This window comes from Chrysemys picta, chromosome 5 (assembly GCF_011386835.1).
Source record: "Chrysemys picta bellii isolate R12L10 chromosome 5, ASM1138683v2, whole genome shotgun sequence".
In the NCBI taxonomy this organism is placed as follows: Eukaryota; Metazoa; Chordata; order Testudines; family Emydidae; genus Chrysemys; species Chrysemys picta.
The window spans coordinates 135,864,329-135,889,199 of NC_088795.1; the positions used below are offsets into that span (position 1 = coordinate 135,864,329).

Consider the following 24,871-nt stretch of genomic DNA (forward strand, 5'->3'; position numbering starts at 1 on the left):
CAGTCTTTAAAATAGGTAAACGGGATGACCTGAGTAATGCTAGGTCTGTTGGTCTGAAACGATCCCAGTCAAGATAATGGCACAGTTGATACGGAACTCGATTAATAAAGAATGAAAGGAGGGTAATGTAATTAATGACAATCAACATGGGTTTATGGGAAATAGATCCTGTCAAACTAATTTGATATCTTTTATGATTAATTTACAAGTTTGGTTGAAAAAGGTAATAGTGTTGCTGTAATGGACTTCTGTAAGGTGTTTGGCTTGATAGCGCATCACATTTTGATTAAAGAAACCCCCCTAGAAACTAAAATTAACACAGCGCACATTAAATGGATTACCAGCTGGCTCAATGGTAGGGCCTATTATGGAGAATCATCATCAATGGGTGTGTTTCTAGTGGGGTCCCGCATGATTGGTTCTTGGCCCCAGGGCCGGCTCCAGGCACCAGGCACCCAAGCACATGCTTGGGGCGGCACCTGGTAAGGGGCGGTGCGGGGGGGGGGCGCTCCGGCGGCGCGGCGCGGTGCTGGGGGGGCGGGCTCCGGTTGCGCGGGGCTCGGCGAGGGGGCGGCGCGGGCGCGGCAGTGGAAGGGGGTTCTGGCGGCGCTCGGCGGGGGGCAGGGGCGGGCTCCGGCGGCGCGGCGCTCGGCGGGGGGGGCAGCGCGGGGCTCAGTGCTCGGGGGGGGGTGCGTCGCGGGCGCGGCGCTGGAGGGGGGTTCCGGCGGCGCTTGGCAGGGGGCGGGGGCGGGCTGCGGCGGGGGGCGTCGCGGGGCTCGGGGGGGTTCCGGCGGCGCTTGGCGTGGGAGGGGGTGGGCTCCGGCGCGCGGCGCTCGGCGGGGGGGTGGCGCGGCGCTCGGCTGGGGGTGGGGCGGCGCGGCCCGGCGCTCGGCGGGTGGCCTTGGGGGCGGCGCTTTTTTTTGCTGCTTGGGGCAGCAAAAAAGCTGGAGCCGGCCCTGCTTGGCCCTATGGCCCTATTTAACATTTTTCTTAATGACCTGGCGAAAACAGTTGCAGTTAGCAAGAGATGTTAAGAGTAACAAGAAGGGTTTCTTCAGGTATGTTAGCAACAAGAAGAAAATCAAGGAAAGTGTGGGCCCCTTACTGAATGAGGGAGGCAACCTAGTGACCGAGGATGTGGAAAAAGCTAATGTACTCAATGATTTTTTTGCCTCTGTCTTCACGAACAAGGTCAGCTCCCAGACTGCTGCACTGGGCAGTACAGCATGGGGAGGTGACCAACCCTCTGTGGAGAAAGAAGTGGTTCGGGACTATTTAGAAAAACTGGACGTGCACAAGTCCATGGGGCCGGATGCGCTGCATCCGAGGGTGCTAAAGGAGTTGGCGGGTGAGATTGCAGAGCCATTAGCCATTATTTTTGAAAACTCATGGCGATCGGGGGAGGTCCCAGATGACTGGAAAAAGGCTAATGTAGTGCCCATCTTTAAAAAAGGGAAGAAGGAGGATCCGGGGAACTACAGGCCAGTCAGCCTCACCTCAGTCCCTGGAAAAATCATGGAGCAGGTCCTCAAGGAATCAATTATGAAACATTTAGAGGAGAGGAAAGTGATCAGGAACAGTCAGCATGGATTCACGAAGGGGAAGTCGTGCCTGACTAACCTAATTGCCTTCTATGATGAGATAACTGGCTCTGTGGATGAGGGGAAAGCAGTGGATGTGTTATTCCTTGACTTTATCAAAGCTTTTGATACGGTCTCCCACAGTATTCTTGCCGCCAAGTTAAAGAAGTATGGGCTGGATGAATGGACTGTAAGGTGGATAGAAAGCTGGCTAGATCGTCGGGCTCAACGGGTAGTGATCAATGGCTCCATGTCTAGTTGGCAGCCGGTTTCAAGCGGAGTGCCCCAAGGGTCGGTCCTGGGGCCGGTTTTGTTTAATATCTTTATTAATGATCTGGAGGATGGTGTGGACTGCACTCTCAGCAAGTTTGCAGATGACACTAAACTAGGAGGCGTGGTAGATACACTAGAGAGTAGGGATCGGATACAGAGGGACCTAGACAAATTAGAAGATTGGGCCGAAAAAAACCTGATGAGGTTCAACAAGGACAAGTGCAGAGTCCTGCACTTAGGACGGAAGAATCCCATGCACTGCTACAGACTAGGGACCGAATGGCTAGGTAGCAGTTCTGCAGAAAAGGACCTAGGGGTCACAGTGGACGAGAAGCTGGATATGAGTCAACAGTGTGCTCTTGTTGCCAAGAAGGCTAACGGCATTTTGGGCTGTATAAGTAGGGGCATTGCCAGCAGATCGAGGGACGTGATCGTTCCCCTTTATTCGACATTGGTGAGGCCTCATCTGGAATACTGTGTCCAGTTTTGGGCCCCACACTACAAGAAGGATGTGGAAAAATTGGAAAGAGTCCAGCGGAGGGCAACAAAAATGATTAGGGGTCTGGAGCACATGACTTATGAGGAGAGGCTGAGGGAACTGGGATTGTTTAGTCTCCAGAAGAGAAGAATGAGGGGGGATTTGATAGCAGCCTTCAACTACCTGAAGGGGGGTTCCAAAGAGGATGGAGCTCGGCTGTTCTCAGTGGTGGCAGACGACAGAACAAGGAGCAATGGTCTCAAGTTGCAGTGGGGGAGGTCCAGGTTGGATATCAGGAAAAACTATTTCACTAGGAGGGTGGTGAAACACTGGAATGCGTTACCTAGGGAGGTGGTGGAGTCTCCTTCCTTGGAGGTTTTTAAGGCCCGGCTTGACAAAGCCCTGGCTGGGATGATTTTGCTGGGAATTGGTCCTGCTTTGAGCAGGGGGTTGGACTAGATGACCTCTTGAGGTCCCTTCCAACTCTGATATTCTATGATTCTATGATACATAAAATCATCACTGATAAATTTTGCAGATAACACAATCCCTGGGGGAGTGGTAAATAATGAAGAGGACAGGTCAGTGACACAGAGCAATCTGGATTGCCTGGTAAGCTGGGTGCAAGCAGACAATGTGTGTTTTAATATGGCTACATGTAAATGTATAAATCTAAGAACGAAGAATGTAGCCACACTTACACGATGGGGGACTCTAACCTGGAAAACAGTGACTCTGAAAAAGATTTGGGAGTCATGGTGATAATCAGCTGACCATGAGCTCCCAGTGTGATCACAGAATCATAGAATATCAGGGTTGGAAGGGACCTCAGGAGGTCATCTAGTCCAACCTCCTGCTCAAAGCAGGACCAACCCCAACAAAATCATCCCAGCCAGGGCTTTGTCAAGCCTGTCAAGTGATGTTGTGGCCAAAAGAGCTAATGCAATCCTTGGGTGCATAAACAGGAGACTCTCGAGTAGGAATAGAAAAGTTATTTTACCTCTGTATTTGGCATTGGTGCGGCCACTGCTGGAATACTGTGTCCAACTCTGGTGTCCACAATTCAAGAAGGATGTCGATACCCTGGAGAGAATTCAGGGAAGAGCCACGAGAATGATTAAAGGATTAGAAAACCTGCCTTATAGGGATAGACTCAAGGAGCTCAATCTATGTAGCTTAACAAAGGGAAGGTTCAGGGGTGATTTGATTACAGTCCATAATTACCTGCATGGGGAATAAATATTTAATAATGGGCTCTTCAATCTAGCAGAGCAAGGCATAACACAGTCCAATGGCAGGAAGCTGAAGCTAGACAAATTCAGGCTGGAAATAAGGCGTCCATTTTTAACAGTGAGAGTAATTAACCACTGGAACAATTTACGAAGGGTCGCGGTGGATTCTCCATCCCTGACCATTTTAAAATCAAGATTGGACATTTTTCTAAAAGATCGGCTGTACGAATTGTTTTGTCGAAGTGCTCTGGCCTGTGTTATGCTGGAGGTCAGCCCAAATGATTACAGTGGTCCCTTCTGGCCTTGGAATCTATGACTCTTTGGGGGAAAAAATCCCCACATTTGTTGATGATCACATACAGCCTAAGTCCCCACTTTGAAATACTCCATTTCCTTGGAACCATAGGTTTGAACCCACTAGTCAGCTGAGCACTCCATTCCTGAGAGATTGAGTCACTAGAGGTTCATCTGTGCGCCTGGCTGACGAGTCATCATATTATGTGTATTTCTACCCACTGGAAATTTGCCACTGGCTGCCTTATGGGCAGGGTGGACTTGCTGAAACTGACGTCTACTGCAACTAGATGGATCGAGCCATCCACAAAGGATGGGGGTCGTTGGGAAGGACAAAAGGGGCTGCACTATATGGGAGACAGACGCTGATGCGGAAGAAATCTCTTGTCTGCTGGGCCGTTCATCAGGAGCTGGAAGAGGCAGGTGTCATGTGACAGGCATGGTTGTCCATTCTGGCATGGGAAGTGACCCGTAATGAGTCACTGAGGCCTAGATCCACAAAGGGGACTTAGGCTGAGCATTGCATTGCTGCCTAGTGGAGTCCACAATCAAGAGTCAGGCCCCCAGGCTCCCTAGAAAATACATAGGTAAGCGAGGTGTCAGAGAACGGGACCCACAGGAGGCAGCACGCTGGGTGGGGAGCTGCCCAAGCTAGCCAGTAGGAAATGTCGAGGAGCGGAGTGGGGCCTATGCCCGGCCTCTCAAAGGGCTGAGGAACCCAACGCTGGGTTGAAGCAAGAACCCTGCCTGCAGTGGGGATCTGCAGCCCTGAGCCTGCTCCTGTTGATGCTGCCCCACTTTATATGAAATAAACATTCATTGGGCCAGCAAGAGAATGACCCTAGCCCAGTGGTTACAGCACAGGCGGGAGCACTGGGCAAAGTGGGGTTTTGAACCCAGATCTCCCACTCCCTGGGTGAGTGCTGTAACCGCTGGGCTGTTGGTCAGAGGAGGCACACAGAGAGGAGAGCAGGCATCATCATGTTTTTTGCAGGGCCTAATTCAGTAGGTGTGCTCTTCAGTGGCCTTGGAGAATGCCCTCTGGCGTAGACATAGGCTGAGATAAGCAAGGGAACGCCTGGTTTGAGTATCCTTCAGGCAGTGTCAGGACTGAAGTGACTTGGTGCATGCCCACTGGCCTAGGGGACTCTACCAGAGGAAACTGAGGGGCCTACAGGGCTAGGTGGCAGCTGAGCAGGGGTTTTGAGTATCTAAATTTGGACTTAGGTGCTTAAAATGGTGATTAGGTACCTAAATCCCTTTGTGTATCTAGTCTTAAGCGTAACATTTTCCAAATGCCTTAGGCACTCAGATTCCTAAATTTCATTGGAAGTCAGTGAGATTTGGACCCCCAAGTCTCTTTTTAAATCACTTGAGCACTTCTGAAAATCTACCCCAGGCTGGGTGTGTCCTTGCCTGGTTGAGAATTAAGTAGTTGCTTGTTCTTTTTCTAATCCCAAATCCGATTCCTTGCCCTGGCTCCAGCAACTAATCCGAGCAGGCCTAACCCTGGAATGGGCCAGGCCAAGTGAATCCCATCCTCTACCAGTGACTAAAAAACAGCCCCATGGATCAGCTACGGAGGGGCCAGAACTTGGTGACTGGGTCTCATTTCCAGCTCACGCTGCCACTAACTCTGTATTGACGCCTCTGTCTGCCTGCCGCATGACACGCTTGTTGACGTTCTTTTCTGAGGCTACTCTCGCCCCAGAGGGGCCCTTTGTTTTCACTAATATTGTAACGACATGCGAGTCATTAGTTAAACACAGGGCAGCATCTAATCGGCAGAGTTAATTTGCCGCGGATGCTTTTTGTAAAGCAGTTCTTCGCGCCGCTGTGGGTGGTAAGCGGCTCTGAAAGAAAAGCCCCAAAGATTTGTGACGAGCTGGGCATTCGTTAGCTCTGGGAAGTGTAAGGTTTATTTCTGTCGGCAAAGTACTCTGCAAACATTAACTAATCAGGAATCACATCACTCAATATGCAGATTGGGAAAGTGAAGTGCAGAAAAGCAAAGTAAGTCCGCCAAGACTTCCTGGTGCAGGGGCTGTGTCCAGCTTCAGGCCCGGGTCCCAGGCTCTTTTGTGTTTATTTTGAACGTCATGTTCAAAAGAAGGGCTGTTGTCACTGGACTCAGGAAAGTCTGTTGAGAGTTACTGAGGAATCAAAGAAGGGAAACTGAGGCAGGGTGCCACGGCTCCAGTCTTAGCCATAAGCGGGTACTTTGTGACATGTGGCAATGATGACAATGACGATGCTGCACCCTGTACTGTTCAAAGCACAAAATACACAAACTAAAATAAGAGAGATTTTTAAATATTCTCTTTGTGGTACAGAAAGGACAATGATTTTTCTCATCTTGTCCACTGAATGACTACCAGCCTGAGCACCTCCAGAACAAAATGTAAAACCCAGTACTAAGAATGGTTCATTATAGTAATAATACCAACAAAATATCTCCTTTTAAGAGTCCCTACAGAATGGAGGCTGGGGGTGGTAAGAATGAGAAAGACAGATTTTTTGCATTCACTTTAATACCGTGGTAAGCTGTTTAGATACCAGTAATCAGTGCAATATAAGAACCCAATCAGCTTAATAGATTTTAAGACCAGAAAGGACCATTGTGATCAAAGAAAGATTATAGCAACTTGGGTGCTAAAGTACTTGGAAAAGTAATAGATAAAACATTTTCAGATTGAAGTGTGATTTATAAATTGTCCCTTTAATATGGACAAGCAGAGACTGCTGATTAGATGGCTGCTAACAGCCCTGACAATAGAGCGATCCCTTGTAATAAACGTAACTGGTGTTCTGTGGCGACAAGGCAGGTCATGTTGCCAAAGGCGAGATCCATTTTATTTTATAGATGAACTAATGCTCCTTAATTCGACTGAATCTCACCAATACTTCGCAAAGGCTCAAGGTGCTTCATTCGGTCACCATGAACTAAGTGTGGACTATCAGTTAACTCCAATTTTACATTCCATGCTGCCCACTTGAAACCCGTTCAGGTGAAGGGCTTGTATGGAACCCAATTATCCCAGCCCAGGGGCTTAGTTAAAGACACAGGACTTGGGTATTTGCTTCATTGCCATGATTTCAGAGAGGACAAAGTAGTAAGGGTACCAGCTGCAGTACGTTACACGTAGAGTCTCCAGCCCCACATAACCCAAAGAGCTTACAATCTAAGTGAGCACAGCACAGGGGTCCAAAGTGAAAGCGACTGCAGGCTTGTAGGTTAATAGGGTGCTAGTTGAAGAGACGAGTGTAAAGTAGGGTAACCAAACAGCAAGTGTGAAAAATTGGGACGGGGGAGTAATAGGGGCCTATATAAGAAAAAGACCCAAAAAATCAGGACTGTCCCTATAAAATCGGGACATCTGGTCACCCTAGCGTAAAGGCGTTATCGTGGATGGAGGAACAGCGCAGACGCTAAGCGCTGTAAATTCAAACTAAGCGCTGCCGTCTTTAGATCAAGCATTCAGTGCCGTGACGCTATCATAGAGCGAGGCCCTGCGCTAAGGTGTGCATAAAACCAGCACCTTCTATTCAGCTCTTCCCCTCGGCCACGTTCTGGCTGATCTTCCGACTTCAGGGCCAAAAATGAGTTGCGCCCCACAGAGCCAACACAGCTAAGGATGTGGGAGCTGGATTCTGCACCTCCCCCTTGTGCCTAGCATGCTTTATCCTGCTCCTAGCACATTTACATCCTTGCAAAGCTATTTAAGAAGACAAGGCTGGAGGGACAGGATTTAGACAATGGACTTGCACAAGTTTTTCTAAGGCCATCATTGAGCCTGCAGAAATGATCAATAGTGATGATCTGCGATGGGGAAAGAACCCAGCTTGACTCAGCTCCCAGGTTGAGTTCTCTGAGCTGCCAATTGGGAGGAAAAAAAAGCCACCATCTTCTTATTTATTAATGGAGCAAGGTTCATCTGAAATTGCTGAGATGCAGTGAATGTGGTACCTCTCCATATCATTCTGAGCGTCACTTTCTGAGTCGAGCCCCATTTAAAAATTGTTAAGGAAGGAAGCACAATGTAGTGGGCAGAGCCTGGAAAGCAGGGATGGGGATCCAGACTTCTGGGTTCCTTTCCCAGATCTGCCAATAATTCAGTGAGACTTTGGGTGAGTCACTTAGCACCCTTATGTTAGAAAAAGCTCCATGGGTTCTTTAGACCACAAGTGTTCAGAACCTTGGTTTTCAGTCTCCTCTAAAAGACCCCATTCCACTTGCCCAGTGCTTTGCTAGGAAACTGGTTCTGTGCTGACTTGCAAGGGAAAATACCACCGACTAAAACACATATCACTTCTTGCAGCACCTAAAGGTTACTTGAAGGTCTCTCCTTGGAAACTGGCAATCCTAGATAACACAGTGGGTGGCAGATATTGGGTAGGTAGAATTCATGGGGTCACAGCACCAGCTGATTAGCTGCAGAGAGAAGTCAGACTGTTCCCAGGCCCAGGTGCTTGCACCATCTGTGTGAAGAGATGGAAAACACTTTATGCTGCTGAACTGCATCTCCCCTCTGGCAAAGTAAGGAGCAGGCGTGACCATCTCTGAAAGAGACCTCGTTCTCTTCCTCTGAGCCAATGTAAAGCCTTGAACATTACTAATGGCACAGAGCGGGGATCTATTTGCAACAGGATATTCCCTATCCTTAGAAGGACCTGCCCCTGGAATATGCACACAGTACTGGAGAATAACAGTCAGTCCTGTTCTTGTCCCTTCAGAAGGTTGAGGATTCCTAGGCTACTGAATACCTGATGGATGGCCCAGGGTGGCGGGTGCTGCAGATTCATGTGCTCCTAAGGGGCAATCCTGGAGTATGTGAGCAAGCAGGGAAAACGGAACCAAGATCCAAATGAGCAAATTTACTCCCAAGTGCCATTGCACGAGGGTCAGTGCAGCTACTGTCCATGAATTTGGTCCAGTGTGCAGAGAGATGGTCTCTGCAACAGGTAGGCGTTCCAGAGGAGACATCAAGTCATTGTCCAGGATGGCTTCATGTATACCTTTTGAGTATGGGAGTGGGCTGGCTGGGCTGTGGTTTGGCTTGAGTTGGAGTTGGCTGGGTTCTGTTAAGCTCTAGAAAAAGGGAAAGGAAGGGCTATGTATGCTAGAATCTCCCAATGGAGGGGATTGTACCTTGGAGAAGACATGAGGTGCAGGAGGCTTGAATAGTGAGTCCCTGCTGGATGGCTCAACTCATTGGAAACACAAACTTGTGCATGCCTGGCAGACCTAATGGGGTGTTTATTGCCTCTGAATTTAGAGAGTTTGCATATTTTATTTTTCTATAATGTATTATTTACAGTAGAGTCCAGAAGCCCTGCTACATCAGATTATGTATTATTTTCTGATCCATATGGAGCTCGATTCTGATCTCCCATCAATTCAAACCAGAAGTCAGACTAGTTTAATGGTGATGTGAGAACAGTTTCACATCACCACTAAATTGGTCTGACAACCCTCAGCAAATGGAGCTGCAGTGTAGATGTACTTTAGGATTATTCATTAAGGATTCTGTTTGTAAGTAAAGGTATAAAAAGGGGTTACACACTGCTTGACTTGATCCATCTTAAAGCTGTACTACCCTAAAAAAGGGGCACAGGAGATGAGGCAGGGAAGTCGACTCTGCCCATGACAATCGATTGGCAGTATCAAAGTATGTATATTGTACTCTTGGGAGAATTCTGCACCACTGCGCATGTGCAGAATTCATGTCCGCCGCAGATTTCTTTGTTTCCCCACAGAATAATAGATTCTGACAGGGAAGCAAAGGGAAATCATGAGAGGGATTATGCGCCCCTCTCCAGCAGTGGTCCTGAGTGGTTTGGATGTCGGGTGTGACCGGTGTGGAGGGGCAGGGCCCTGGTGCATTTCCGGGGCAGGCCTGGCCCTTGCACTGTTGAGTTCAGCCTTGCTGCCAAGCCTGTGTCCAGGGGTAAGGGAAGGCTACAGGGTGATCCCACATCTCCGTGCAGCCAGTGGCCTGCGCTCCCCACTGGGAAGCAGCCCCAGTGTGCACCCCTTGCCCCCGTCACTGCACATGGCCTGCAGAGGCATGGGGCTGACACAAGCAGCTATGGGGAAATTGCAGGGAGCCTTGGCCAGGGGCGCCATTTAGGGAGGGTGGGGGTCACCTGCTGCCTTCTGGGTTTTGCACCAGGGGTCTGCTCGCAGCGTACTCTCCAGGCAGGACGCCCACCTGCAACATTGCTCAGGCAGGTCCCTTTCTCCAGGAACCAGGGTTCTCCAGCTGCAGCCCTCAGTTTCCTCTGCTGCACAAAGGCCTCTGGGGGTGGGGCAGGCAAGGAAGGGGTTAGTCAGGGTGGAACACAGGGGTCCCCAGTGGTCGTGAACTGAGGGAGCACAGAGCCCCCAGACAGGGGGGTGGGTGTGAGAGTCAATCTCCAAAAGGAAGAGATGAGGGCATAGGGTTGTGCCCTGAAGGAGGGAGCAGTGAGTATGGGAGGAGCAGCTGAGGGAGAACAGTCACTGGGGCAAGGATCCTGATGGAGGGGGAGCTGAAGAAGGGTGTGGGGCTAGTTGCAGCTAAGTGGGTCTTGGGGTCTGTTTGCCCTCAGAGAAGCAGGGAGCACCCTTACCTCTCCCTGGGAAGAGACTGGGGACAGATCCCACTCAGCTAATGCATTCTCTCAACTGACTAATCTGCTCTCTTCCTTCCTTCCCATCTCTCCTATTTTAGGGTAACTTACACCTTGATCCTGCAGTGAGGACCCATGTGTGCACAGGGGACTGCCCACCTAAAGTTCATGCCTTCATCAGATCGACAATGTGTGTACAGCACTTCATGTAAAGTGCAATAACATGCAGTTTTGTTCGATAGTGATTAAAATGAGCAATTTAAAATGACATTCTACTTTAATGTTGTTTTGCTGTTTGGTCTTCTGTAATGTAATTTAAATGAAAATCAAGGATTATAACTGAAATGCATGGTATTGGTTACCAAGTATTTGTAAGTTAATTTTCATGTGTTTAGATTTAGGAAATTCTCAATAGTTATTGTGACTTTTCTGTATTGTAGTTTAAATGAATTATTACTCAGAGTTCTGTATTAATATGACTAGTAAGGAATCTATTTGTCAAAAAACATTTCCTGACTTTTTTTTTTTTTGGTCTGTATAGTTACAGACATATTTGCTGACAGCTATTTTGGAACAAGATTACCAAAATTGAAACTGGTGTGATTATATTGTGTTATATGCAGAATTTTATTGTTATAGTCAATATTGTTATATGCAGAATTTTACTGTGTTACATGCAGAATTTTAAAATACTGTGTGCAGAATTTTTAATTTTTTGATGCAGAATTCCCGTAGGAGTAATATTAGCAAACCCCTCCAATATCCATTTGTTCCCAAAATATCCAGGATATGCCGGTGACAGAAGGTATCCAAGCAATTTTCCTGAGTGCCTTTTCCCAGCAGATATCTGCAAACTGCAGCCCCATGGATTTACACATATGAATATCAATTTTTAAAGTCCGTATAGACCGCAGAGTAGGTTACTGTGATCACCCCTTTGAAAACATATGGCTCTGGGGAGAATATTCCTTTGTATCGACTTGGTTTTTTCCCTTCACTTTTAGACTGAGCTCTGAAAAGAAACTCACAAGGCGAGAGCATTAGGAAGACTTACAAAGAGACCAATTACAAGGCAGAAGAAAGTAATTGACTTTAACCATAATTTTATTAAGGCTTAAATGTCCATCAGCCAGACGGGAGCCGGTCCTGTCACATGACAAACAGAGTGACATTGTGTGTAATGCAATGGCTTTTCTACAAGTTGTATGAGCAGAATGAGATCATTGTCAGAGTTACTTACGCGCTAACTCCAGCCCCTCTTTCCATTACTTACTGGCCTTCAGAACAGGTGACCTGTGTGCTCTTAGCACGGCTGGGAAATTGGAGGGAGTGGGGGCAGGAGAGGGGAGAAGTCAGGTAGCTTGCATGGATTCAATCACAAGGACTTCACGTGGCCCAGGACTGAACGGCTACTTGTCAAATAATGAAATGGTTTTAAATGACAGGGAAGCTAAACTCACAGTTCAAAAGGCACCTATGCTAATCACTGAGCCGTTGGAATGGTGGAGTGATGGTGCGTGATTGGATGGATGTCAGTTTCCTATAAATACATTTTCCTTGTTAAAGAAGCGTATGGCTTTATTATCCTTGTAACGCTTTGCTCTGGGGCAATGCTCTAACCTCCCCGCTACTTTGTAAGCATAAGAAGACAAAGTCCTCTTCAGAATTATGTGCACTCATCTGGCAAGCTCTTTGAAGGACCACGTCCTTGTACTATTCAATACAGGCAAGTAGAACAGCAGCGACTCCAGCTCTCCTGGGGGCCTTTCAGCCAGCCATTTCAATAGCAGCGCGCAAGAAGTCAGAAGTGGACCCTCAGCACATCATGAGCGGAGACTGACCTTTTACAATTCATGCACAGTATCGTTAAGGACTTCTGCTTTTCAGCTAAGCAAGGACGACACAGGAGGTGGCCGCATGGAAGCTGGTAAACAGGCTCCATTTTGAAATAAGAAGAAAATGTTCTATTACAGGAAGCGCATCCTTGAACCGGGCTGCTATTGTGCTCTGGAAAGTTGAAAGAAGAAAGTTTGGTCAATGTTAATGCAAGTCAGTTGATACTACAGCAACCTTGGCAACATGGTACCTATTCCACACCTGAAACTCTGGCACAAGAGGTTAGACGTAAGCTATAAGCCCGATTCTGAGGTGAGGTGTACCTACAAGCAGCTGGAGCTGCAAGCGCTCGCATTATCTTGGGAATGGGCCCTGTTTTCCTTATAACAAGCTACCATGTCCAAACTCCAAGGGTATTCCCCCCTTCTTCCTAGCATTACTGTTTGGGCAGACTATATCAAGGTGAAGTTTGGTACCGCCAGAATTTTATTGAGGACGAAAGCTAGCAAAAGAATTCTCGCTTTTGTCTAGGCTAAAAATCACCCCCTTTTCAAACACTAGAATTTGAGTACTGTACTCAGTCTCCGTCAAACATTTGCACAAGTATCATACTCCACTGTATGAAGAACTTAACATATTTCCTTAAATACCACTTTGCTTTTCGTGCCCATAATCCCTAGAGCAGGCTATTGGGATTCCATCTCAATGGTGATAGCTTTAAAAGATAAACTAAAAAGCTCAACAGTATAACACACGGCTAGGGAAACAGCTCAGATAACTGCACTCTCTATGGGAACTGCATGTGGTCCCGTCTCTTCCGAGGGCACAAGTTAGCGCCTAGCATCTGATTTCTGACACAGAAAATGGGCAACAGCTTCATTCAGCTGACGAGGAAGGATGGTCTAGTGATCAGAGCGCTGACCTGAGATTCAGGAGACGCAGGTTCAATTCTCTGCTCTGGCACAGACTTCCTGTGTGACCTTGGGCAGATCACATAGCGTCTCTGTGCCTCGGTTCCCCATCTGTACAATGGGGATAATAGTACAGCTGTGCTTTGCCAGGGGGTTGGGAGAATAAAGTATTAAAGACTGGGAGGTATTCAGATGGTTACTGCTAAGTAAGACGTTTTAGAAGAAACTTCGGGTAGATTTACAAACTACTCTTTAGGTCAAAAGAAGGGAAAAATGTCAACAAAAAAAGTCACTGAACAATCCAACCTGTGGAAGTTCAGGGTCCTTGCTAAATTACATTAATGCAAAACCTACAGACTACCATTGCTATACTCCTTTTCTAGGGCTTCCGAATGCCAAAAGTGAAACCAATCGGCTTGCTGCTTACCAGCTAGGGTATTTGCATTCCACGAACTGCTGCAACCCCCCTCGCTATGCAGCTGTTGCTGGCCTTTTATCAACCTAGCTGTAAATGATGGCCTAGAGCTGAGTGCAGAGGTCAAGGCAATGTCCAAGCTTTCGGACAGCTTCTGTTCATGAGAGACTGGACCTGCAGAGAGAGGCATGAGATCTAGAAATAGCCACGGGGGGGGGGAGGGAAGGGGAGAGGGAAGAGAAGGCATCAAGGGACAAAATAAATGCTGCTTCGCTACTAAACATATTTTTAATTTTGAAGGGATGATCTCAACATAAGACAAAAGCCCTTTTACTTCTCTTCAAAACCGTGCCTTAGGGCTGAGTTAACGCATGGCTGGCCACCTGTGAAGTTGGGATACGGATACCTCGCCCAGCTGGGTAGAGTGCTTTGAGATCTATGAAGGACAAGCCCAATATACATGCTACGATTTATTTATTTTTATTGCTTAGGGCTTACAAAGAGGACTAAGGGAGTTAGGTGCCTGAATGCCATTGACGTTTAGGCCCCGATCTTGCAGATGCTTATGTGCCTGGTTAAAGCCTGCACTTCAATGGCATTTAAGCACCTAACTCCTTTGAGCCCTTTTGAAAATCCCAATCACCCTTTCTTTACTTCTGCATTTCGCTCAGCTTGGCCAGCTGCATTTCGCTCAGCTTGGCCAGCTGCTAGACTGGTCAGTTTCACTTTCTGGTCTGTAGGCACTAGCTCAGTGCCATTGGTGTGGTTTCTAATGCTGATGGGGAATGTTTAAACGAAAAAGAAAATGCTATTTTCATTTTCATATGGATACCCCTCCATTTTGTACTTTTGTTTGGTTTCTGAGACATAAATCTGAACTAGGGACATAAGCTAGAAGACCGTGTCTTGTCATCAGGGCCTGGAACCCTCTGGTTGCTTTGCAAGGTCTGGCAGCATTTCCCCCCTACATGATCCCAAAGATCTAGTTTAGCTAAAGACCATGTATGAGTAGACTGGCATTACTGTGTGAATGGTCTGTTTAATAAATCTCCCTGAGGAGATCCTTCGACTATGGGTGCTCAGATACAGAGATGAAGGCTACAGAAGCTCAATAGATATGGGAAGAAGATCCTTGGGGGCAAGGATTCATTTACTGTGTGTATACACAGCACCTAGAACAATGGGGACCCAATCTCAGTTGAGGTCTCTAAGTGCTACTGTAATACAAAATAAATCGTCATGTTTTCTGAAGCCTGCTCTGAATCAACAAGCCCCAAACTCTGGGAGACTTCAGAGCTGAAGTGTGCGGCTTTGGCCCACCTTTGATATTTTCATGTACCTGCTGTGGACAAACTTTCTCCATGCCACCTGCAGCCCAAATCCTATTTGGTTTATATTAAGCCTTTGCAGAATGTATTAAAGAAAATTCAACTCAGCTCTTCAGGGAGACAATCCTCCTGTGTCCAACAGACACTCATATGCTGGGTGTTAACATTGCTGTACGTGGACCAGACTACCTAAACTTCACTGCCTCAGTGACTCTCCACTTCTCTTCAAACTTCCCCTGCCCACGTAGTCTCTTCTCCCTTGGTTATTCAACTTCACTTACCTCTCTTTATCGGCGATGTTATTAAATAACTCAGTAACTATGATTATGGCACACAACGGGTAAGAAAGATGCAGAGCAAAAGGGAGTTGTCTGCATATAAAGGGCTGTGCGTTCTGGAGCAAAGCCAGAGTGAGCCCAGGTTCAACACATTTTAGGTATTTCGGCACAAACAAGGAAGGAAATAAATATGCCAAGAAAAAATTAATTCTTTACATAACCGAGCATGCTTGGAGACAGCAGGCCTATCATCCCCCTTGTGCTAAGCTGCTCGTTAGAGGACAGAGAGACCGAACGCACTACCCGTTAGAGAATGAAAGAGCAGAAGCAGTAGGTCTCATTCTGGAGGGGCAGATGCATTTGTCTTGTGCTTTAACCCCAGAGCCATCCTGCCTCTCCCATCAGTGTAACTGGCTCAGCAGTTAAAAAGCTTGAGTGCGCTATCAATCCACGATCGCTGGAAGAGCTAGCCAGCGCCCCACGCCCAACGTACAGTGACAGGGAGCCCGAGAGGCTGCCTACATTACAGCAAGTACACCCCAGCCAGAGAACCCGCTCACAACATGGCTATCTCCTGGCTTGGTTGACAGTGACTGGTTGTAGCACGGAAGGGACCTAAGCTGTGTGGCAAAGCCTTGGATGATCAGTGGGACTGCTCACCGATCCAGGGGTGCAAGACTGGGCCCATAGCTGGTGACATGACAGTTGGCAAATGATTCACGAAGACGAGCTCGTGCCCAATGGCTCTACTCACAGACATTTTTCTAACAGTGTGAAAGCGGCCAATACCGAGGGGGGAGGGGGAGATACCAGTGTCAAACTGCTACCCCTCGGACACTTGCTACAGCCCACTTTTAGCAACTGTAAAGGCTTCTTCTTTGGAAATGTCCTCTCTGGTTTAATCACCCACAGCCCATGTGTAGTACCTTCCCCTCCAGCCTTTCAAGTGCTGTCCCTTGGCCTCTAGCACTTCACTCTGATTGGACACACACACACACACCCCCCCCCCCCATGTGCTCATTCTGCTGTCCATTGGTTCTGAGGTTTTATGCTCCCTTGGCAGGGATGTCCATCAACACAAGCATTTAGTGTTATTGACTGGGATTTGACAAGTGCTTCTAGAGCTGTGCTGCGATAAATAAGTGCCACTTGGGGGAGAACCGTTAGGAGCATAAGCAGCAGAAGGGTCAGTAGGAGCACATTTGTGATCGCAGTGATCTGTGTAAGCAGCCCACACATGATCCTACAAACCAGTTCATTCGGCGCAGGGAAGACATTTGAGGGTTTTTCCCCCATTAAGGGGACGACGGGCCAGCAGATTGTGTGCCTGGGCTAGTAGAATCCCAATAATTTTTTTGCACAGGCTGCAAGAGAGATGATTTTCCAGCACAGCAAAACTTGTCAATGAACTGAAAATAATGGGGACAAAGGAAATAAAAGACTAATGGAAAAATTAAGTGATCTGAATCAATTATGGGCAAATAAATGGTGTAGATTGACATAGGCAGAACAATGCGGTCAGGGACTGAAAAAACAACCACCATAAAACAGAAGTAAAATCTGGCTATGAAAGAAAGAACGTACTGGGTAGAGGAAAGGGGAAAATCAGACATGAATGACATGCTAAAACCATTTCCATAATGTTTGGCAGGAGTAAAAGACAACAGCCTCAAAAAGCGCGCCTAGGTTTTGGTGTGAGAATCTGCAGGAGATGTGAGGATTAAGTGAAATCACATTTGGGTTGGTGTGTGTGACTCTGGTCCTGGGAGACCAGGAAGGTGAAGAAACAATGAGAATTAGGGAGGCGAGATACCTGTCGAACAGTCCATTTGGGCCAAATGCGAGTCACTCTCAGTTTTCATTTTTTTAGCACTGCTCTCTGAGGTAGACATGGCTAGTAAGTTTGTGGTAGAAAAATAGGAGGGTTCTACGTGATTGCTGTCATCAGGGCTTTGCTCCATGCAGTCCATTTTCCTTTTCAGAGAGGACATGGTTAGGGAAGAAGGTGTGACCATCCCTAAGACCTGAGCCCTCCCGAGGAGGTTGGTGCCTGGAATGCTGTGCTGTAATAGGAAGTGGTCTATCCTCGCCTTTAGAGAGGGGTGAGGGAGGGGCTGGGAGTGTTGGCTAAAGGCAACCCCAGTGAAAGGATCGCTGGGCACCCGACCCCAGGAAGCCTCACTCCGGTTGCATTTCTCCAAAGTGCTCTGGTCGATCACCTTGCCAGACGGCAGCAGCATTGGGAAGGGCATTATCTCCAGAGTGATAGGGTCCAAGAACTCTTCAGGGATATCCTGAACAACATCGACTAGCTTCTGGAGACTCTGCTGTTCGCTGTTGGAGTTGCTTAAGGGCACACACTCGCTTTCCATTGGTAAAATGAAACTGGCACTCTGGACGCCCAAGCCCTGAGCCAGGCACTCAGAGGCCACTCGGAACACGCTGTCCATCACTTCCTGCGGGCACGACTTGGCTGGCTGCCCCCAGACCTCCAGTCTTTTAATGCAAGGGAGGCCACCTCCTGCTACATGGGAGATGCAAATTTTTAAGTGAGATACATTGCTCAGTGAGGCAGGGCCTTTATTCCATAGGTCGTGAGATGCAGAACCAGGGTAGAAGACAGCTTCCATCTGATGGAAAGGAGGCCTTGGCTTAAAGCCTCTGTGGCTGAACGTCACTTTGCTTTGATTTTTTAGAACGGCTTTGCCCACTAGTGTGAAAACGTCTTTGTCTGACACAGGCTGACCGGCCAGACCTGAGAACTGAGACTCCGGGCTGTTCCAAGAGCTTTTGTTCAATGAGGTAGACGTGTAAATGTCCAGCCCCGTGAAATTCTGATACCCACCCGATGAGATGTCTATGTTAATCCTGCAGATTTCTGTGTTGAAGGGAAAGGAGAGAGTAACATGGACCGGGGGCTTGATGAAATATTCACTGCGAAAGCCCCGGTTTCTCTTTGCAAGGTCTTCAGAGATGAGGTTCTCAACTTCATAACCATCAGCAGAAATCTGTGTTTAAAGAGAAAGGAAAGGATACTGGGCTTGATTTGACCCAAAAGAGGAAAGTGAGTTTGCAACCACTTTTATAGTATTTGCGAGACAAAATGTAAATGAGGCATTAAATGATCAGCGGTGAATAACAAAACTTAAAGGATGAGCTGGGCTCTCTTGATTTTACTCCCCAGAGCATGTGTGTCCCTGAGTTGTTATTCTAGGGGTGCTGGGCTCTGCAAACCCATTTGGTACAGTAATGTTGCTCAAAATGTTAGAAGCATTCACCAATTATAACAGTGCCTTTTTAAGGGAATGAGAATTTAATTGAAAACATTTATGGTAAAGGATTTTGCCATAAATTCATTCTAGGCTCAAATATGGAGGAGAGGCTAAATTCAGTCCTGCTGTAAGAGCAGGCAACTCCACTGACTTAATTGGAGTCACAGACCAGCAATGTAATCAACCCCATCTAGGAAGGGCTTTAAATACTGTGTAAATAAATGTTGCGTTTTTCACAGGACAAAACCCAGGTTCTCTTGTTTTTGAGATGCAGTTTGGGGGGGCCTTGCCATTCAAAATAGGCTTTGAATTAAGAACTGGATAATCTCTAAGGATTTCTATGACTCCAAGAATCAAACACTAAAGCTCAACTCATTATTATAAGTAGTTTGACACCTTAGAAAGAAAAATGGGAAAGTGTTTCCCTTTTTACTGAGCCACAGGGAATTTTCTGGTGGGAGAGAGAAAAAAGTATCTGTTGGGGGGGGGGGGGGGGAAGAGGAGGGATAGCTCAGTGGTTTAAGTATTGGCCTGCTAAACCCACGGTTGTGAGCTCAATCCTTGAAGGGGCCATTTAGGGATCTGGGGCCACACACACACACACACACAAAAAAAAAGGTTGGGGATTGGTCCTGCTTTGAGCAGGAGGTTGGACTAGATGACCTCCTGAGGTCCCTTCCAACCCTATGATTCTATAAAATTAAAATATTGACTATGTAAGCACTCGAATAATGCAAATATTACCACCTTTCATCTGAAGATCTCAGAACTAATTAACACTCAGAACTCCCCTATGAGGTGTAACAGTTTTATGATACCAATTTTACAGAGAGGTTAACAGAAGCAGAGAAAGGATAAAGGGCCAAATTTTTCAGAGTGACCTCCTAACTGGGGGCCCAACCTGAAATACCTTAGCACTGATTTTTAGCAGTGATGAGCACCCACAACTCGAAACGAAGTCAACAGGAGTTGCAGGTGTTGGTACACTTCCTAGTACAAGTACTGGAGGAACCAACTAGGGGCTGTGCTCCTCTTGGCCTGCTGCTCACAAACAGGGAAGAATTGGTAGGGGAAGTGTAAGTGGGTGGTAACCTAGGCAGCAGTGACCATGAGATGGTCGGGTTCAGGATCCTCACAAAAGGAAGAAAGGAGAGTAGCAAAATACGGACCCTGGACTTCAGAAAAGCAGACAGACTCCCTTAGCGAACTGATGGGCAGGATCCCCTGGGAGGCTAATATGAGGGGGGAAAGGAGTCCAGGAGAACTGTCTGTATTTTAAAGAATTCTTATTGAGGACACAGGAACAAACCATCCATATGTGCAGAAAGAATAGCAAATATGGCAGGCGACCAGCTTGGCTTAACAGAGAAATCTTCAGTGAGCTTAAACTCAAAAAGAAAGCTTACAAGAAGTGGAAATGTGGATAGATGACTAGGGAGGAGTATAAAAATATTGCTAGCGCATGTAGGTGTGTAATCAGGAAGGCTAAGGCACAACTGGAGTTGCCGCTAGCAAAGAATGTGAAGGGTAACAAGAAGGGTTTCTATAGGTATGTTAGCAACAAGAAGGTGGTCAGGGAAAGTGTGGGACCCTTACTGAATGGGGGAGGCAACATAGTGACAGATGATGTGGAAAAAGCTGAAGTACTCAATGCTTTTTTTGCCTCTGACTTCACAGACAAGGTCAGCTCCCAGACTGCTGGCACTGGGCAACACAGTATGGGGAGGAGGTGAGCAGCCCCCAGTGGTGAAAGAACAGGTTAAGGACTATTTAGAAAAGCTGGACATGCACAAGTCCATGGGTCTAGCTCTAATGCATCTGAGGGTGCTGAGGGAGTTGGCTGATGTGATTCAAAGATAATGGCCAATGGCTCTGCAAATTTGTGGTGATCGGGGGATGTCCCGGACGATTGGAAAAAGTACCCATCTTTAAAAAGGGAAGAAAGAGAACCCGGGGAACTATAGACTGGTCAGCCTCACTTCAGTTCCTGGCAAAACCATGGAGCAGGTCCTCAAGAATCCATTTTGAAGCACTTGGAGAGAGGAAGGTGATCAGGAACTGTCAACATGGATTCACCAACAGCAAGTCATGCCCTGACCAACCTGATTGCCTTCTATGATGAGATAACTGGCTCTATAGATATGGGGAAAGCGGTTGATGTGATATACCTTGACTTTAGCAAAGCTTTTGATACAGTCTCTCACAGTATTCTTGCCGGCAAGTTAAAGGTAGTATGGACTGATGAATGGACTATAAGGTGGATAGAAAGCTGGCTAGATTGTCGGGGCTCAACGGGTAGCGATCAACAGCTCGATGTCTAGTTGGCAGCTGGTATCAAGTGGAGTGTCCCAGGGGGCGGTCCTGGGGCCGGTTTTGTTCAACATCTTTATTAATGATCTGGATGATGGGATGAATTGCACCCTCAGCAAGTTCACAGATGACACTAAGCTGGGGGAAGAGGTAGATATGCTGGAGGGTAGGAATAGGGTCCAGAGTGATCTAGACAAATTGAAGGATTGGGCCTAGAGAAATCTGATGAGGTTCAATAAGGACAAGTGCAGAGTCCTGTACTTAGGAAGGAAGAATCCCATGCACCGTCACAGGCTGGGGACCAACTGGCTAAGCAGCAGTTCTGCAGAAAAGGATCTGGGGATTACAGTGGACGAGAAGCTGGATATGAGTCACCAGTGTGCTCTTGTTGCCAAAAAGGCCAACGGCATATTGGGCTGCATTAGCAGGAGCATTGCCAGCAGATCGAGGGAAGTGATTATTCCCATCTATTTGGCACTGGTGAGGCCACACCTGGAGTATTGTGTCCAGTTTTGGGCCCCCCACTACAGAAGGGATGTGGACAAATTGAAGAGAGTCCAGTGGAGGGCAACGAAAATGATCAGGGGGCTGGGGCACATGACTTACGAGGAGAGGCTGAGGGAACTGGGGCGTTTTAGTCTGCAGAAGAGAAGAGTGAGGGGGGATTTGATAGCTGCTTTCAACTACCTGAAAGGGGTGTTCCAAAGAGGATGGAGCTCGGCTGTTCTCAGTGGTGGCAGATGACAGAACAAGAAGCAATGGTCTCAAGTTGCAGTGTGGGAGGTCTAGGTTGGATATTAGGAAACACTATTTCACTTGGAGGGTGGTGAAGCACTGGAATGGGTGACCTAGGGAGGTGGTGGAATCTCCATCCTTAGAGGTTTTTAAGGCCCGGCTTGATAAAGCCCTGGCTGGGATGATTTAGTTGAGGTTGCTCCTGCTTTGAGCAGGGGATTGGACTAGATGATGTCCTGAGGTCTCTTCCAACCCTAATATTCTCTGATTACCCTAAATTAGCAGATGCAGAAAAAGAACCCAGGAGTCCTAACTCACCATTATACCACAAGACCCCAATTCTTTGCAATAAGGCTGGTTTGCTTTGAAGATTTGAGTCTTGAAGATTTGAAGGGCTTTCACACAAAAAAAAAAATTATAAATTAAAAATAAATTTCAAGCCTCCAAGCAGTTCCATCCAGTTTTGCACAATTAAAAAATCCTGTTATGTTTTTGCTGTAACCCACCTGACCATGGCCCTTTAAGCGTGATGCCACCAGAGCATCTCTCTGCACATTACACTGAGATAATTCCAACAGACACTGCTCAGGTGTTTCCTGATCTATTTTGCCACAGAGTCTGGTGAGTAAAATTGGTTGTGTTTTCTTAGAAAAGATTTGCAGGAGCATCTGAGAATGCTCTTAATTAAGGAAACATTGCCACATTATCTCAGACACAAATGATGTAGTGAGTGAGCACTCCTTTGTCTACTCTGTCCAGCAGAGGCAAGGACTGCTTATTCTTTCCAATTAAGGATACAGAGCTGACCCTCTATGCCTTAAATTGCAGCAAACACAATGCTTTTTTATTTTTACCTTGTTGCAGTGAATTCTTGGCTTGAACTGTGGGAGGCAGATGTTTATCACCATATTTGCAGTTTGAGGGCTCACCTTCCAAGCATCAGAGTCAGCTGGTAAAACTAAAGGCAAAAGCAAAACACCAATGTTAGTGGAACGGTGGAAAATAGGAGACTCTTGTGTAAAACAGTTCCTGAGTCACAGGTGAATTGCAAGTCTGACTGCTCACAAAATGCAGTTCAAATTCAAGTGAGTGAGCTTTTAGCAACTCAAGAGAAACCCAAGTGAGTGTGTCATGGGCGATTCTGGGTTAAGATGCAAGATCAAGTTAAAGTCATTCACGATTCAAAGGAGAAAAACATCTGAGAAGGAAACCTAGGGGACGAGTGTTTTTATGCAAAGTTCTCATTTGTAAATAAACCGGTGATTAGATGCAAGCCTTCTCAAAGGGGAGTGTGCTCTAGAGAGGAAGAGTTTGGTAGGGACTTAGTCCTTGCCTGCCATCCTTTCAACCTGAGGGAGATTTTCAAAGGTGCCTAACTCTCAGCAGCCTAATTCCCCTTTGTGTCTTTGCAAATCTTCCCTGCTCCAGACCTGGTCAAATCACTTAACCACTCTGTGCCATAGTTACATTATGCCGGCTAGGCCATGGTTTAGGAGTCAGAAGACCTATTCTTGTCTCTGCCATCAACTTGCTGCGTGACCTTGAGCAAATCATTTCACATCTCTGTCCTTGTTTCCTCTTCCATCCTGTGCCTGTCTTGTCTATTTAGGTTGTAAACAAGCTGGGGGGCAGAAACGGTCTATGTGTAGTAAAGCACAACAGGATGTGGAGGTCTCATCCAAGGGATCTAGCTGTTACTGTAATATAAATAAGTAACAATGCACAATGGTGTTGCAAGGATAAATGTTTCTAAATGCTTTGAATCCTCAGATGAAAGTTACTCTTGAATGCAAAATTAATAATCATGATTTAGTAGCTGCTCTCTGTTATCCAACAGATCACTGGGTGCTTTAGGCAGATCAACAAAATTCTGAGCCCTGATCAAGTCAACTCTTTCAAACATGTTCAGAAAAGGAAGCCAAGAGAACACACCATCTTTTGCATTCAAAGAACTAAACAAACTGGTTAGACACGATTCTTTTTTAAAATAAGATTCTCTGTAAAGTAAGACTTTTAACCTCCTAAAGAAGGTGTAAACCTCATTGCTTGGAGCAATCTTGTAATCACATACTTCCAACTTCTATCAAGAAAAAGGAGCCCTTTCAATGATTTCCAATGGAGGGTATTTGTTCAGCCTAACTGGATTTTTGCAAGCTCTTTTAGGTGTACAATGGGATTATAAAATGAACTGAGGTCAGGTCAGTGTGTAATGCTTCCTATACCTGTCTAGTAAACATGCGAGCATAATGCAGCCGGAACACTGACTAAGTGCAGATGTCAGAATACAGATAAATGGTGACATTGGCTCTAAAGTCCAAATTCAACGTAAAAAAAAATCTCAAGCCACCCATGAAAGGGTGAGTTATGTTACCAATGCCTGCCTGATTGTTTTTGGTGGATCAGGCTTTGTGTGTTAAAAGAAGACCAGTGTGCTCACATGTAATAAATGTCAATTTCACGTAAGATAAACAGAGAAGCATTTTCAAGTCTCTATTTATTTTAAAAGTGTCAGGTCTGCCATCTATAGCAGTGCCAGGCTTGCTGCTGGAAATACCATCTCTCGAAATGTAGAGCTCTCTGTACATCTGTCCATTCCTGATCATTCAAGATCTCACGGAACTTTTGGCCCATCCAGTTCAGCAACCCATCTCTGGCGGGGACTAGCACTAGATAATCGAGAGGAAGGCACTAGCCATTCTATAGTGCAGAATTACCTATTATTACAGGCTGCTCATAAGAGAAGTTTCTTCCTAATCACAGGCAGTTTCTGGCTGGCTTAAATCCTAGGTTTAAATCCATTCAAAATGTTTTAGCCTATCCACTGAGAACATCCATAGTACAGTGTAAGTGCGTAGGCCTTTTTTGAATTCTACTAAGCTCTTGGCCTCAACTGTACCTTGCAACAATGAGTTCCACAGGTTAATTATATATTGCATAGATGTTTTCTTGTTCAATTTGCTGCCTTTCACTTTAATTGTCCCCTTGTTCTTATACTTTGAGAAAGCATATGTCTGAGTGTCCAATTTATCTTATCTGTCCCATTTGTTATCGTGTAGCTCTCCTCACAAATTGTTCTCTCCGTGCCTTTGAGAATGGTGCTGGTGCAATGAGACCACTATTTATCATGCTGACCGATAATGTCTCACTGTTTCCTTGTACTCCCTCAACTGTTTGTTGGCATCAACATGTTGGCTCTTGTCTTATACTCAGGCCTGGTCTACACCGGGGGTGGGGAGGAGGAAATCGATCTGAGTTACACAACTTCAGCTACGTGAATAACGTAGCTGAAGTCGATGTATTTAGATTGACTTACCGCG

General features: G+C 46.6%; 1 protein-coding gene across 7 annotated transcripts in view; it reads right to left on the reverse strand.

The window, feature by feature from the left end:
- Nucleotides 1-11,555: 11,555 nt before the first annotated feature.
- Nucleotides 11,556-24,871, reverse strand: part of UBOX5 (U-box domain containing 5) — a 33,089-nt gene continuing 19,773 nt past the window's right edge. For 3 of the 7 annotated variants that reach the window (XM_065597266.1, XM_065597265.1, XM_042855602.2), the window contains exons 2-5: nt 22,409-22,512; nt 17,051-18,245; nt 13,644-13,826; nt 11,556-12,476 (exon numbers count right to left, since the gene is read on the reverse strand). In XM_065597266.1, coding sequence (XP_065453338.1) covers nt 12,271-12,476; nt 13,644-13,826; nt 17,051-18,245; nt 22,409-22,462 — 1,638 coding nt within the window. In that variant the 5' untranslated portion in view covers nt 22,463-22,512 and the 3' untranslated portion in view covers nt 11,556-12,270. The remainder of the gene's footprint in view (nt 12,477-13,643; nt 13,827-17,050; nt 18,246-22,408; nt 22,513-24,871) is intronic. The other 4 variants (XM_065597267.1, XM_005291489.5, XM_065597268.1 and 1 more) reach the window with 2 other exon arrangements.